General features: G+C 52.7%; 1 protein-coding gene across 1 annotated transcript in view; it reads left to right on the forward strand.

The window, feature by feature from the left end:
- Positions 1 to 9,726, forward strand: part of RPS6KA2 (ribosomal protein S6 kinase A2) — a 162,383-nt gene extending 152,657 nt beyond the window's left edge. The window contains exons 18-21 of the mRNA XM_060115437.1: positions 868 to 944; positions 2,187 to 2,304; positions 6,058 to 6,195; positions 6,840 to 9,726. Coding sequence (XP_059971420.1) covers positions 868 to 944; positions 2,187 to 2,304; positions 6,058 to 6,195; positions 6,840 to 6,965 — 459 coding nt within the window. The 3' untranslated portion in view covers positions 6,966 to 9,726. The remainder of the gene's footprint in view (positions 1 to 867; positions 945 to 2,186; positions 2,305 to 6,057; positions 6,196 to 6,839) is intronic.
- Positions 9,727 to 15,634: the final 5,908 nt, after the last annotated feature.

The following is a 15,634-nucleotide window of genomic DNA, read 5'->3' on the forward strand; positions in this document are numbered from 1 at the left end:
ATGTTCACAGCAGCGAAAAGGTGGAAACAAGCCAAGTGTCCATTGATGGATGGACGTTACAGTGGAATATTAGCCTTAAGCACGAGGGAAATCCTGTCCTACGCCACAACATGGATGAACCTTGAGGACACTGTGTTGAGTGTGATACGCCAGGAAGAAAAGGACAATTATGTGATTCCTCTTACATGAGGGACCTAGAGTTGGCAAATTCATAGAGACAGAAAGTTAAATGGTGGTTCCCAGGGGCTGGGGGGAGGGGAGGGGGAGTTGTTGTTTCATGGGGACAGAGCTTCAGTTTTGCAAAAGGAAAAGAGTTGTGTGGACGGGTGATGCTGACAGCTGCCCAGCAACATGAAGGTACCTCGTATCACTCAACCGTACGCCTAAAAGCGGCAAAGATGGGAAATGTTATGCTAAGTATATTTTACCAGAGTAAAAAAAATTCTTCTGTTTTGTTTTCGTTTTTGTTTGGTTTTGGTTTTTGCCACACCGCACGGCTTGCAGGATCTCAGTTCCCCGACCAAGGATTGAACCTGGGCCACCGTAGTGAAAGCCCGGAATCCTAACCACAAGACCACCAGGGGACTCCCCAAATTCTTCTGCCTTAAAAAAAAACTGTTTCCTTTTCAGTCTGTCATGTATCTGGCAAGAGCCAGGGCTCCCTGTGTGCGCGGGTCTTTGGGGAATCCTACTGCACAGAATTAGGGTTGGCTTTGCGGCGATAAGCGACAGTCCCACTGAAGTCACCCCGCATCCCCAGCCATCCCCCCGACCCCCGCCGGGGTTATGGACCCATCACAGCAACATGCTGTGACCTTGAATTTTCCCTGCCAAGTGCTTATCCGTCGTCTGCTTTTCCCCTGGCAGGTCCTGAAGCGGCAAGGCTATGACGCGGCTTGTGACATCTGGAGTCTGGGGATCCTGCTGTACACCATGCTGGCGGGGTAACGCAAACCCTCACGTGGGTGTCGGTGCTCAGGGAACCCCTGCCGAGGCTGCTGGCCCTTGTGGGCCTGTCCCTGAGCACGGGTGTGGGCCCATACCTACAGGCCTTGAGTTCAGTCTCCCGAGGCCCCTGCGGGAAAACCAGAGAGCAAGGGCAGGAAGTCATGCCTTGTCATTCAAGTGTGTCTCTGGAATTCGGGAACTGGGGCTCCACAGCTCAGCTCAGCTCATCAACAAAAACCCAAGCCTCTGACCGCGGGTCCACGTTCTCACCTCTGCACCACGCGTCCTCTGCAGAGGTCACAGCATCTTTCCTCACAAACATCTTCTCGAGCCAGGAAGCAGCAGCGTCTCGAAGAGGCAGGCAGCCCAGGCTCCGGGTCATAGATTCACCCTCACTAGTTCTGCTCCCGGGTGAATCACAAGAGCGACTGAGAATGGCCTGCTTTGGGCGTGGCCTCAGTGAGGTGTTTCCTAGTCAGTCAGTGACTAGTGTCGCAGTGGAGCGGGGAGCCCCGGTGAGCCTGGGGCCGTGCCCTGAGGACTGCAATAGCAGAGGAGGCCCTGCAGTTTCTCCCCAATGCCACACTTTGTGATTCTTCTGGTGCTTACTTTGTCAATACATAAACTAGGAGTACAAACCCTGCCACTGAAGGAAGTGCGTTAGGATTACATATAATTTCCTTTTTGGGGAGGCTACATTGACCCACCCTGGTTTATGTGAAGGGGTGATGATAAACATCTATCACACACTTACAGTAGGGCAAGAACCATTTGCATTTTGTGTGTGTTTGTGCGTACCGCTGCTGTAGACCCCTGCGAGTGTATTATTCTGCCCATTTTGCAATTGAGGTTCAAAAAATTCATTTGCCAGAGAAGCCAGAGTTGGTAATAGATCGACCATGGGTCTCTCAGACTTCAAATCCCAGGCTCCCATCCACTATATACCACTCTGTCACCATGGAAACCGCATCACCAGGCAAACCACTGTACCACACTGTCACCAGGGAAGCCAGAAACGGTCCAGAAAGGCTCATCCTTGGGTCCACAGAACTTTCTTCACTGGCTGAGTAAGGAAAAGAGACACAGCAGTAAGAAATAAATTACACTTTACCATGAATCCTGGATTTGGGGCATGATGGGAAAGAAAAAATTATTCTTTTTACAACAAAGAGGCAAAAAGAACTTTATCTTGGACTATAAAATGGAAGCTCATTACCACAAATTCTCTCATCACACAGATTTACCCCTTTTGCAAACGGACCGGATGATACCCCTGAGGATATCTTGGCAAGGATTAGCAGCGGGAAGTACGCCCTTTCCGGGGGAAACTGGGATTCCATATCTGACGCGGCAAAGGTGAGGACATGGCCCAGTGCTCTTACTTCTTAGGTATGGAGATTCTGCAGTCACCATTTTATCTTTGAGGAATACTAGAGGATACTTTTTGTGTAAATAATATAGATATTTTATACTCATAGATTTTTTTAAGACACACAGCTAAAAAAAAGAAATTTTGCAAAAATATTTCATAGCACTTTTCACATTTTCTACAGTCTTGGTGTATTAGAGTTCTCCAGAGATACAGAACCAATAGGATGTGTATGTATAGAGACAGAGACAGAGAGAGACTAAGACAGAGGATGAGAGATTTATTTTTATGGAATTGTGGAGGCAAGTCCAAAATCTATAGGGCAGGCCAGAAGCCTGGAGACTCAGGGAAGAGTAGATGTTGCAACTCTAGTACAAAGGCCGTCTTCTGGCAGAATTCCCTTTTCCTCGGGGACTTCAGTCTTTTTTCACTTAAGACCCTCAACTGATTGGATGAGGCCCACACACATTATGGAGAAGTTGACAGATTTAATTGTTAATGTCACCTTCACAGAAACATCTAGACCACTACTGGTTCTTTTTTTTTGGGGGGTGGGAGGGGTGGGTTGGCCTCACCACACGGCCTGTGAGATCTTACTTCCCCAACCAGGAATCGAACCTGCACCCTCGGCAGTGAAAGGGCAGAGTCCTAACCACTGGACCACCAGGAAGTTCTCTAGATGAGTGTTTTTTGTTTTGTTTTGTTTTTCTTTTTTTTCATTGAAGTATAGTTCATTATGTAAGTTTCAGGTGTACAACATAGTGATTCACAAGTTTTAAAGATTGTACTCCATTTATAATTATTATAAAACAGACGGGTGTTTGACCAAACACTGGGTACCATGGCCTAACCAAGTTGACGCAGAAAATTAACCATCACACTTTTAGGGATGTTGCAAAATGATTGCCCTGAGTGTTCGCAGACTGATCAAGTAGAGCTCTGGTACAGGGGTGTATTTCTGTTATTAAAAAATACTTTGAACTGGGGCTTCTCTGCAGCTGCACCATTTGTGACCAGGCCTGTTTCTCTGTCCATCAGACTTGGAATTCCTCTCTAATCAAATAGTAAATTATAGTCCAACCACAGTAAGAAACAGCATCAACAGTCTATTTCCTGTGTTTCTATAAAATGACCAGAGGAGGAGAAATTCTGGGGTTCTGATTCCAGCTCTGCCATTACCATCTCTGTATGACCTCATACAGTGATGGTGGAGGAGATGATGGAGGTGATGAAGGTGGTGAAGAGGATGGTGGAGATGGCAGAGGAGATGATGGAGGTGATGGTGAAGGTCATGGTGGAGGTCATGGTGGAGGAGATGAGAAATTATGGAGGTGATGGTGAAGGTCATGGTGGAGGAGATGGTGGATATGGTGGTGAAGGTCATGGTGGAGATGATGGGAATGGTGAAGGTCATGGTAGAGGAAGTGGTGGAGGAGATGGTGGAGGTCATGGTGGAGGAGATGGTGGGAACGGTGGAGGTGATTGTGAAGGTCATGGTGGAGGAAGTGGTGGAGGTCATGGTGAAGGTCATGGTGGAGGTGATGGTGGAGGTCATGGTGGAGGTGATGGTGGAGGTCATGGTGGAGGTGATGGTGGAGGAGATGATGAGAAATTATGGAGGTGATGGTGAAGGTCATGGTGGAGGAAGTGGTGGAGGTCATGGTGAAGGTCATGGTGGAGGAAGTGGTGGAGGTCATGGTGAAGGTCATGGTGGAGGAAGTGGTGGAGGAGATGTTGGAGGTCATGGTGGAGGAGATGGTGGGAACGGTGGAGGTGATTGTGAAGGTTATGGTGGAGGAAGTGGCGGAGGTCATGGTGAAGGTCATGGTGGAGGAAGTGGTGGAGGTCATGGTGGAGGTCATGGTGGAGGAAGTGGTGGAGGAGATGGTGGAGGTCATGGTGGAGGTGATGGTGGAGGAAGTGGTGGAGGAGATGGTGGAGGTCATGGTGGAGGTGATGGTGGAGGAAGTGGTGGAGGTGATGCTGGAGGTCATGGCAGCTGGCATTTAGTGAGCACTTCCCCTGTGTCGCGTCCTGACACCCGCGTTGCTCCTTCCATCCGCTCTGTTTTGAATGGGTATGGGAATTGTCTTAGTTCCGGTTCCCACAGTAGAGCCACAGACCAGGACTTGGGTGCTGGTGGTTTCTTTGAGAGGTGATTTCAATCAGGAGTGGGGGGCATGGAAAAGGTGGCAGGAAAGGAGTTCGTCAGGTACAGGACACATTACCAAGGTCACAGCTGCAGGGAGAGGGCTTCGCTGCCTCCCAGGACGTTTTGCTGACCTCTTCCTGCTCCTTCCCTGCCATATCTTCCCCTCTCTCATTCCCCTGTGCCTTTCCCCCCTCTGTGCTCACCACACAACAAAACCTACAATCCTCCGAAAACAGGCAAAGCCTACGGATTTGTATGTTTTTATAATACTTTATCCGCCTCCTGCATGCACTGTATAAAAACACACTGCTTTACTTTTTTTTTTTTTTTTGGCCCTGCCACGCAGCTTGTAGGATCTTAGTTCCCCAACCAGAGACTGAACCCCTGCCCTCGGCAGTGACAGTGTAGAATCCTAACCACTGCACCACCAGGGAATTCCTTACTGTGAGGTCTTGAGCAAGTCAATAAAGGTCTCCCTGCTTTCATTTTTTACACATGGAAATGGGGAGAACAGTCCTTCCAGGAGATATTTGTTTCAAGAAGTTACCAAGGTTAATGTTATCAAATGTTAAAAGGCATTGTATTTCTCTGTAGAAGAAGGATATTGTATTAGTGTATAATATTTCTTTGTTGCAGTTGATGACCACAAATTCTGTTGAGTGATGCAACTTCACATTATACAGATACTCTAATTGATTTCATTTCATTTTGGAATGTGATGGGAACAATAAAAGAAGGAGAGGAGGCTAGTGGAAAAGCACGGCTTCTCGCCGAGGCTCTTCCTTGGGCACCTGGTGAACAACTATACACATCACGTCTTCACCTACAAGACGGGGATGTAATATTCACCCGCTTTCCCCCAAGGACAGCCCTGATGACTCACAAGGGCAGGTGCCTCAAGCAAGTGAAGACAGTCTCATGAATTCCATGCAGATGCAAATCACAGTTCTAATTGTATGTGTGTGTACATGTAGGTACACACATTTGCATGTATTGCCACATGTAAATCTAAAGTGGAGCTCAGTCTTTAAACCCATTGTACGAGTTTTTGTTGCTATTACATTACAATCAAATAAGAAAATCACCTCTATGGAACATGAGCCCCTTTGGACACAGGTAACGGCAACAGATTGTTAATTCCACAGTTGGTGATTATTTGTAGCAAATATGTGTGGATTTGAGGATAGTAATATTTATTATATGTGATAAAATGTAACCGAGGACATTGTTATGATTGGTTTATATCTGTGGGATAGTCATTATTTCAGCTTCTCCCTTTGGAAGATTATCGTTTTTATGCAAATAATATTTCAGTAACTTACACCCGCTATTGAACGTTTCCACATGTGATTTCTCTTTAGACATAAAATGTTTAATACTGTATAAACCTAGGGTGATCCACCAAGTTGACGATGGTTAAAGCTTTAAAAAAAAATTCACATGTGTATAAACCCGGGGGTAAACGTTCGGCCCCAGGTGCGGAGCTTCACTCTCAGCACGGTGGTGAGGTCTCGCCGTGAGGAGGAGGAAAGGACTTTTGCTGGGAAGCCTCTGAGGAGCAGCAGCACTCACTCCCCTCCCCCCACAGGATGTCGTGTCCAAGATGCTCCACGTGGATCCTCACCAGCGCCTGACAGCAGTTCAAGTCCTCAAACACCCGTGGATTGTGAACAGAGAGTACCTGTCCCCAAACCAGCTCCGCAGACAAGACGTCCACTTGGTGAAGGTACCGACCGCGGGTCCCCACGGCAGAATGGTGGGGGCGGGGACTCCAGAGAGCTGCTCCGATACCTGCACGGCTAACCCCAGGGGTCACGGGGTGCCGGAAGGGAACCAGTAACAGGCCCAGATAGGCATCCCAGGTGTATTTACGGTTACTTGGTTCATCCCATACATGCAGTCACATGCCAGACTCTGAATAAGTGACAACTTCTGTTAACACAGAAGGGGTGGACCCTTTTCTGGGAGGTGTGCAGCGGCTGGGGTTCTCCTGCTGGGAGCCACCCATTCAAGACCACCCGAGGGTTTAGAGCTGCTCCAGGAGGGGCCCAGTCACCCAGGTTGGTCCCGGATCCTCAAGATCGGCAGAGCTGGTGTGCCATTGCCAGGAGGGCACCCCAGGGACCCAGCAGCCGCAGGGCAGATTGGGGGCCGGGAGGACCTCACCCCGGGGCTCCCTGGGAGCCCAGTCACCGCACCGTTCACAGATGGGGTCGGGGGCGGGTGGACACGGCAATCAGAGCAACACCCTGATGATTGAGAGCCGGTGCTCCATGGTCCTGAAGGAAGGCCTCCCGTAGCCCAGGCTCGGCGAGGCCCAGGCCGGGTCGGGGGCCGGCACCGCGTCACCGCCGCTCCCTTGTGTTGCAGGGAGCAATGGCCGCCACCTACTTCGCCCTGAACAGAGCCCCCCAGGCCCCGCGGCTGGAGCCCGTGTTGTCCTCCAGCCTGGCCCAGCGCCGGGGCATGAAGAGACTCACGTCCACGCGGCTGTAGCCGAGCCCGGCGCCCGCTCATCCTGCACCTTCTTGGGCAGCCGGAGAGGATCCAGGCGGGCGGCCTCCCGACGCCTGGCTGCGCCCACCTTGCCACCTCCGCCCCCAGCCAACCAGACGGAGGCCTTCCTCCGCGGACCGCGCCGAGTGCCTGGAGGCTCCTCCAGCCTGTGGGGCTTGCACAGTCATGGCTTGTGTTTCCATGGAGACGTATGTTTTCCAGTTTTAAAGTCAGTGACCTGGTCTGATTTCCGGCACACACAGCCCAGGTGTCACGGTGTGAAGGTGACAGTTAACGGCAGAGCCCTGGGGGCCCGGCTTCTGCGCCTCTGCCCACGGCTGAGTGACCGGTGGGCACAGGGCACCTAGGAGCAGACGCCTGGTCCCTCCAGATGATCCAAAGAGCCCTCGTCTCATTGCCCCCCACTTGGCACTGAGGCCCCCGTGTTCTCTCCTGTTGCAGATCTGATGGGGCGAGGCCACCCCGGCTCCGGGAGCAGCAACTTCGCCTCGGTGGCCACGTTTCACAAGAACCGCTCCCGTCCCCGGGAGGGAGCCAGCCCAACTTGTGCCCATGTTTTCGCGTTCTCCTGAGGACCGGGGGCTGCAGGAGCGGCTGCTTCACACTCCTGCCCCGGTTCCAGGGTCGCCGCGGCCGCCCCGAGCTTCCGAGAGGGGCTGGCTTTCCCCTTTCATGGAAACCCTGTGGCCCCTGGGAACCCTCAGTTGGGGTGCCTCCCGTCAGTCCCTTCTCGGCTCCCCTGGAGACCCCTGCCCCCCGCCCGGGGCCGGAGGAGAGCAGAGGCCGTGTTGCCGAGCGGGGGCGCCCGCGGGGGCGCCCTGTGTGGAAGCTGTGCTTTTGTGTCGTGCTTTGTGTTTCTGTTGCACAGGTCTGCCCTCACCTGACATGTCAGGGATATTTAATGTGTCCCCCGGGGCGTGTGAACACAGGAGTGGGTGTGTTGCAGGGCGAGCCACCGCCGGGGCCTGGAGGACAGAGGCCTGTGTCCTCCCAGCCGGCCCCAAACCAGGGGCCCACCGGCCGGCTGACCGGAGGGCCCTTGCCCACCGTGCTGTGACTGGCCGGCATTGCTGGGCACCCCCTGCCCTCGGGGGGAGGGGGAGCACCTGTTGGCCTCAGCCGGGTTTTCACCAAGAAGACGATTTTTGAAAGTCTCTCCATTTCAACTCACTCTGGTACCCAACTCAACCGACAAAAACAAAAACAATGCCGCCTTCTAAAAAATAGCTCCCTAGCTTGGTCTAATGGTTTTCAGACCTGAAAATATAAATGTATCACAGAAGCTTTAATTACCCCATGAGCCTTCTTTTTTTTTTTCCTCAGAACTACAAGGAATAAAAAGGTGGGGACTCATTCATGTACCTGTTTTCCCACAAAGCCCTCTTGGGCACTTCACATATTTCTCAATAGAAAGTGCTTTTTCCCAAGGCTCAAAAGATTTCCACCCACAATAGTTTTGTTTTAGGTCAGAACTATTTTGTCTGTTATTAGAAACTTAGGAAAACCTGGGTGGTCCCAGGTCACAGATTTTGCCCTCCCAGAAATCGACAGCTGTCCTTGTATCTTGTGTTTGCCGCACAGGCAACGGTTGGTCCATCAGCCGCCTGGGCCTCTGTCCTGGGCTTGGGGACCCCGGGACTCGCCCCTCAGCGGACCCCGCCCGTGGCAGGGCACCCCGGCTGTTCCCCACTCTCTGCTAAACCAACTCGAATGCCCTGAGATACCTCCACGCCCTCGCCCTTGTGCAAACAAAGTGGTACTTGAAACCCTTCTGCAGAGAGGCAGCCTAGAGAAGCTGAGAGCCTGTGTTTAATTGAACTGGCTTAAGTCTCAAGTAGCCAGTGGCTGGGCTTCCTAACCGGCAGTCGGTATGTGAATGAAGGTGCCATCACCGCGTTATTCACCTGTACGGGGCACCTCCACCATTCACGCAAGGCCTTGCGGGATTTGCACACGTGGTGTGACAGCCCAGCAACTTAACTGGCTGCCCTGCCCTCCTGTAGAGTCAGACCCCCTTGGATCACCAAAACCACAGACATGGTTGTGATAAACCCGAACCCGGGGTCTCAGGCCTTCGGCCCTGCCGGTCCCCCTCCGTGGCACCCACTGTAGTCCCATCCACCCCGGCGCCTGCCCACTTTAAGAGGAACACCTGGCACCCCCCAGAGGGAGAGCTCTGCCCGATGCTGTCCCCCACGTCACAATGGGCAAGAGTGAGATTTCACTTGTTCCCCAGGGGCAGTCGGTCGTGATTTCAAACTTCCCGCGTGTGTGGCCGCGCGGAAGGCTGTCAGGGCTCTGAGTGGTCACGGCTCCGACGCGAGCCCGTCCTGCTGACTGATGTGACCCAGCGCCACCTGGGGTGGTGGCCTTGCTTCTCTGGGTGCCTCCAGCACAGGAGGGGTCCGATCTGCACTCGTTCTCTCCCATGTGGTTTGGTGGCCTCACCTCTCCAAGAGCCGTGGGATTCTAGAATGGAAAGGACACCGCAGGTCCTGAGTGATGAGGAGAAGCCACCCACGGGCTCAGGGCGTCACCAGGAAGGGACCCGCCAGCTGCAGCCGAGCCCGCGCTCCCCCGAGGACACCGCCAGCACTTTGTGTCCCTGCCCGCGTCCGTGTTTACAGGGGACTCTCGCGTTCACGCTTTATATTTTATGTTGGAGATGGGCGGCCACTCTACGATATTTATTACGCTTTCCAGACTTTCTGAATAGATTTTTTTAATAAACATGGGTTTTATGAAGTGTAATATTTTTCTAGCATAACTGTGATAGTGGACTTTCTATACCGTCACGAATAACAGCCTGCAGGTGAGCTTACCAGGCCCTCCCCCTCCCCTTGCACTGCCTTCCAGCTGCTCCCAGCCTCTGCCGCCACCAGCTGGCCTCTTCGTGGGGGCAGGCGGCATGGCCGTCCCCCACCCTGAGAGCTGTGCGTGCACGGGGGCACGCGTGCGTGCACGTGTGGGTGTGTAAATGCGTGCCCAAGTGTGTGATGCACGTGTGTGTGCGCGCGCGTGTACGTGTACACGTGTGAGCACGTGTGTGTGCGTCCGCTCCCCGTGCAGCCCAGCAGGAGACGGGACGGTCATGTTGGTAGCGAAGCAGGTGGCCCGGTGGTCCGCTGGGCGCCAACCCCGCCGTCTCTCCCGGGTGTACCACCTGCCACCTCACGCCCATCTTTTCTTCGTACAGAAATAAAACAAGAAGCTACGCTGTCGGTCGTGAGCTCTGCAACCTAATTTCTTCTTCCCTCTTGGCCAGTTCCTAACCTGCGTGTGTCCGCCGGTGGGACCCCCGCACACACACATCTCTGCCATCGTTTTGGGGCTGCTTCCCCAGCAGGTGCGGGATCATCCCGAGATCCTACAGCCTCACGGGACAGGTGGAGCACTGAATTTCAGGGCCAACAATAACGCCCAAGGAAATCTTTCTCCTGCTGCCCCAGAGCATGCTCAGAAAACGCCAACTGGAAGAGATTGAATTGGAGAAAACATCTCTTACAGCCGATGTGTGTTATCTTCTCTTGCCACTGTGATAAATCCCCTTAACCTGGTGGTGCTGAGCAATTCGTTATGTGATAGTTCTGGAGGTCACAAGTACGAGATGGGTCCCATGGGGTGAAATCAGGGTGTGAGCAGGGCTGCATTCCTTCTGGGGGCTCCAGGGGAGACCTTTCTAGCCCTTTTCCAGTGTCCCTCCAGCCTCAGAGCCAGCCGCAGGGGCCGAAGCTACGGTCCTCACATCCGTCACCCACCTGGAGCACCCAGGACACACTCCCTTCTGTAAGGCCAGCTGGTCAGCAACCTGAATTCCACCTGCCACCTCAGCTCCCCTTTGCCCCAGGACCAGCACGTGACATCTTTGCAGGGCCCGTCACTCTGTCTGCTGGGCCAGCAAAGATCTGGCCACACGTTTCAGCCTGTGTGTGGCTCACAGGGGGACGAGATTCAGGAACTGTGTTGCTTTGGGGCTTTGCTTTCTCAGAAGCTGACAAGTTACCTGCCGCAGTCTCGTGGATGCCGGACCGAGACACGAGACTCCGGGTCAGAGCCCACCCACCCCCATAGCAAACAGCGAGACACCGTGTGCGTCAGTCCCCTGGCCCCCCGGTCTCACGGGGGTGGTGGAATGTGGCCCAGGCTGAGGGTTGCCTAGAGGGCTGTGTGACAGCCGGGGCCCGACTTGGGAAACACCAGTCATTTATAATGGGCTGCAAGCAAACAGCCATGCTTTGCTCGGGATGGGGACGCAGTCCTCTCTCCCCGGCTATGCAGTGTCTCGGGGGACGTCCCGCTAACTCAACCGCAAGCGCGCACATCCGTCTTTTGCAGGATGTGACCTAGTCCTCCAGGTGCCTTTCATGCAGAGCATTGTATCCATACTTGCAAATCCAGCTTGCCACTTGTCCTAAGTAATGCCAACCCAGACCATTGACCGTATTTGTTTCCCAAGATGCTGGAAACATGAGGTGGGTAAGGGAGCCTCGGGCCTGGGCTCCTGGTTTCCAAGGCAGCCCCCGGGTCACCCAGCTATGCCGCCCACCAAATCCCTGGTGTTTTATCCGGTCTGTGACCTCCTAGGTAAAATGAGTAAATCTCGTGTACGAGGGCAGATCGCAGGGCAGCTTGTGACTCAGGATCCCGAGTCAGAGGCTGGGCGTGGGGTCGGGCTTTGCTGCCAGTGTGGTGTGGACACGTCCCCATCCCAGGGCTCAGATTCCTTGGCCGTACAAGGGTCGAGGACACCTCCACGGACGGGAGGACAACCGCCCCAGCTGCTTCGGCTTGTCACAGTGCTTTCACATAGTGACAGTCATTTCGTCACTGGCATGTGGAAACTCAGACTAAACAGATGATCCCTCATAGCAGAGATTCGCTCAATCAGAACACATTTCATGGGCTTCCCTGGTGGCGCAGTGGTTGAGAGTCCGCCTGCCGATGCAGGGGACACGGGTTCATGCCACGGTCCGGGAAGATCCCACATGCCGCGGAGCGGCTGGGCCCGTGAGCCACGGCCGCTGAGCCTGCGCGTCCGGAGCCTGTGCTCCGCAACGGGAGAGGCCACAACAGTGAGAGGCCTGTGTACCGCAAAATACAAACAAACAAACACATTTCCTGAGCTTGGACCACACTCCCCTCGCTGTCCTAAGAGGTTCCGCAGCCACAGGGCAGGGCCCTCCTCTGGTGACACGAAGCTTCCAGCAGGGGAGAGAAAGCAAACCAGTAACAGCACATAAACGGTAGATGCCAAGGTGGCGTGCGCTCTGAGGAAAAAGCAGAGCAGACCAAGGGGACTCGCCATTTTATTCAGGAAGGGAATTCAAAACGTACACTAATCCTTAAGATTTGCTGGTTCTCCTCAGCAACAGATATTACCAACCTTTCAATGTTAAGCCCATGACTTTTGAATTTTATTTAATTGATTCCCCTATAATTCAGGATGCAAAATCAAGAACACTCATTTACGACGTCTGTCCAATTTGGGCATGTGTTTGTCACTACCATGATGAGGAGAAACATCAAATAAATGTTTGGCAGAGAAACCATCTCCACTATGCTGTTTTCATCACACCTGAGCTTGGGCAAGAAAGCCACGATTTCCAAATCATAGCTGTGCTCTTAGCTCTGAAACATCATTGCTGGCAGCAAGTTCCGTTTATTTCGGTGTTTTCCCCAAATTTTATCACACGGGGTTTTCTTTCCTGAGGTAATAGGAAGCCAGTTTGGCCCCTGATCTCAGCTCTCCTGGGTTCTGCTTTGGGCTGAAGGATAGATTGTGAAATTGGAAACTTTGATCAGACGGAGACACGTCAAAACCCACAGACTTTCAAACTCTGCTTCTTTATGGACTTGGAAACTGGATCAATCAGGTTTGTTTTCAGTCCTAAATAACAGTTGAAAAAAGTAAGTGTTCAGACTAAAGAAAAGATTTTCTTAAGAGAAATTAAGAGCAGAGTTAAGCTCTTCACATAACTTTAAAACACATTTTTAGAGCCTAAGGTTTTGCTAACAACGTAAACTCTCGCCTAGTTACAAAATATCCCCAGTGAAACCTGGAAAACACCCAAGGGAACCCAGACTCACATAGAACTCGATCTAAAAGACTTTGGTATGAACAGTAGTGAAAGTTTAATGTGTAAGCCCTTGAGAAGATTAATGATAAAATAATAAACATTGGCCTCACAGGAACCGGACAGGCAACTGTCCCTGACATTTTAGACAAAAGGAAGCCAGAGGTCAGTACACCTCCCAGACTACAGTTCACAGGCTGCGACTCAGGCTCCCACATCCCCCGAAAGTTCTAGTGACTCCAGACTTCCATTTCCTCCAACAAAACCTTCCAGGACCCCCTGCGGAAATGGGAGAAGGCAGTGACCCTTGGGCGGGGGCCTCAGCCTCCTGATGGCTGATAGAGGCGCTGAAAGGGGAGGGCCCACCGCAGGGGGTGTCCAGCGCTGTCCAGGAAGGAGAGCGCCGCGAGCCACAGTCGGGGAGGTTCTCGGTCGGACGGCTCTCGATCTACTGGTTCATTCACACAAAGATTTCCTGACACCAGGCACCAGGGAAGCAGACAAAGCAGACAAAGCTCTCTGCCCTCCATCAGGCTTTTTCCTAGTGAGGGGAAACAGAAGAAACAAATCACACAGAGGATGTGGCTCTCAAAGGGTACTGAGCACTGTGGGAGAAACAGAGGACAAGGGGGGCAGCGGTGGGCAAATTCAAACAGGGTTGGAGAAGGCGTCACCGGTGGGTCAGCACAGGGCGGTGGGGGTCAGGTACTGCAGGGCAGGGAGGGTCACATGAGTTCATTTCCTCCCCCCCAAAGCTTCACTACAGCCTCGGGCACAGAGCAAGGGTTTTCCGTGAGTTTGCAATTGTCACAATGTACCACTAGAGCGCAGTGTTGAAAGTGTCCCCTCCCTCCCCGGCACCCCTCCCAGATCGCAGCTTCCCTGGGACAGTGGGGGGATGGCAGCTGTCCCCAATCCTGCCCCTGGCTCCTCATACCCGGTCAGGGACTGCCAGCCTGAGCTCTTGGCAGATCTGGGCATCTGAGATCTATGTCAACGTTACCAAAAGCTGTGTGAGAAACATAAATTTACACACCAGAAGCCTACACGGCAACACGTCAGGCTCCTCTGAGCTTTGGTTGGTTTTACATTAACTTTATCTCACACATAGGGGAAATTTTAAAATTTCTCTTTTAAAATACTCCTGTAGAGGAGCAGAAAAGTTACTTAACAAATATATCTTTATTAGACAGTCTTTCTTAAAACAGGTCTATAGGAAAAACAATTTCAAAAAAGGTCTTTGGTGGTGAAAATGGCTGTGAATCAAAGACTCTGGTAACCACCAAGGAGAGATGCTCAGACAATAGATTTGGAAAGTACCTGTATTTTTTTTTTTTTTTTTTTTTTTGCGGTACGCGGGCCTCTCACTGTTGTGGCCTCTCCCATTGCGGAGCACAGGCTCCGGACGCACAGGCTCAGTGGCCATGGCTTACGGGCCCAGCCGCTCCGCGGCATGTGGGATCTTCCCGGACCGGGGCACAAACCCATGTCCCCTGCATCGGCAGGCGGACTCTCAACCACTGCGCCACCAGGGAAGCCCCAGGCAAGATATATATATATATATATATATATTTTTTTTTTTTTGGTGATACGCAGGCCTCTCACTGCTATGGCCTCTCCCATTGCGGAGCACAGGCTCTGGACGCACAGGCTCAGCGGCCATGGCTCACAGGCCCAGCCGCTCCGCGGCATGTGGGACCTTCCCGGACCGGGGCACGAACCCGCGTCCCCTGCATCGGCAGGCGGACTCTCAACCACTGCGCCACCAGGGAAGCCCCTGGAGCATACCTGCATTTGTAAAGCATCCCTGTGATTCCATGGATCAGCCCTGTTGGAGAAGCAGAATGCCATGCGTGCCTCTAAGTCCCAAAAACAGCCAAGTCCTCCCCTGGCTGGACACCAAGCTGCTCGTTGCCAAGCGGACATTTGACAAGCACTTCATCCTGGTTCATCATCCTGAACCTGCGTCTTCACCCCACACTCCCAAAACTCGCCGCTCCTTCCTGATCCCTGAACTCAGTGGAGACACTTTGACTCACACCATTTCCAAAGGATCCATCCAGAGATGGATCTGTCCTTTGGTCCAGAGCCTCTCCCCCAGCCCCTCCCGCATCATCAACCTTCAGATCCTGCTGGTTCGCCTCCTGAGCCGGGGCTTCCTTTCATTCCCGTTATCCCCGCTTCTCTCTGCTCACCTGGGCAGCCACAGTGACCTCCTGACTGGGCTCCCCACTGCAGCACTGCCCCCCAAGCCCATTGTCCACGCTGAGGCTTAAAATTCTATCAACAGACAGTGGTGCCCGTATCCCTTTACTGTGTTAAAGGAAAAGCTGCAGCAGCTCTGGTTCTTCTGGAGAAAGTCCAGCCTGTTTAACTGGTATTTGACCCCCATGACCTTGGCCAGTGTGTTCTCAGCTAATCTCGAGGCGCACCCCACCTTAAATTTATAATTCCATGCCGTCTAATAGGGTGTGCTCCCATCATGGTTGTCTATTTAAATTTAAATTGCTTAAAATTAAATAAAAGTCAAAATTCGGTTCTGTGGCCACACCAGCCACATTTCAAGTGCCCCAT

This window comes from Mesoplodon densirostris, chromosome 12 (genome assembly GCF_025265405.1).
Source record: "Mesoplodon densirostris isolate mMesDen1 chromosome 12, mMesDen1 primary haplotype, whole genome shotgun sequence".
Taxonomy (NCBI): Eukaryota; Metazoa; Chordata; class Mammalia; order Artiodactyla; family Ziphiidae; genus Mesoplodon; species Mesoplodon densirostris.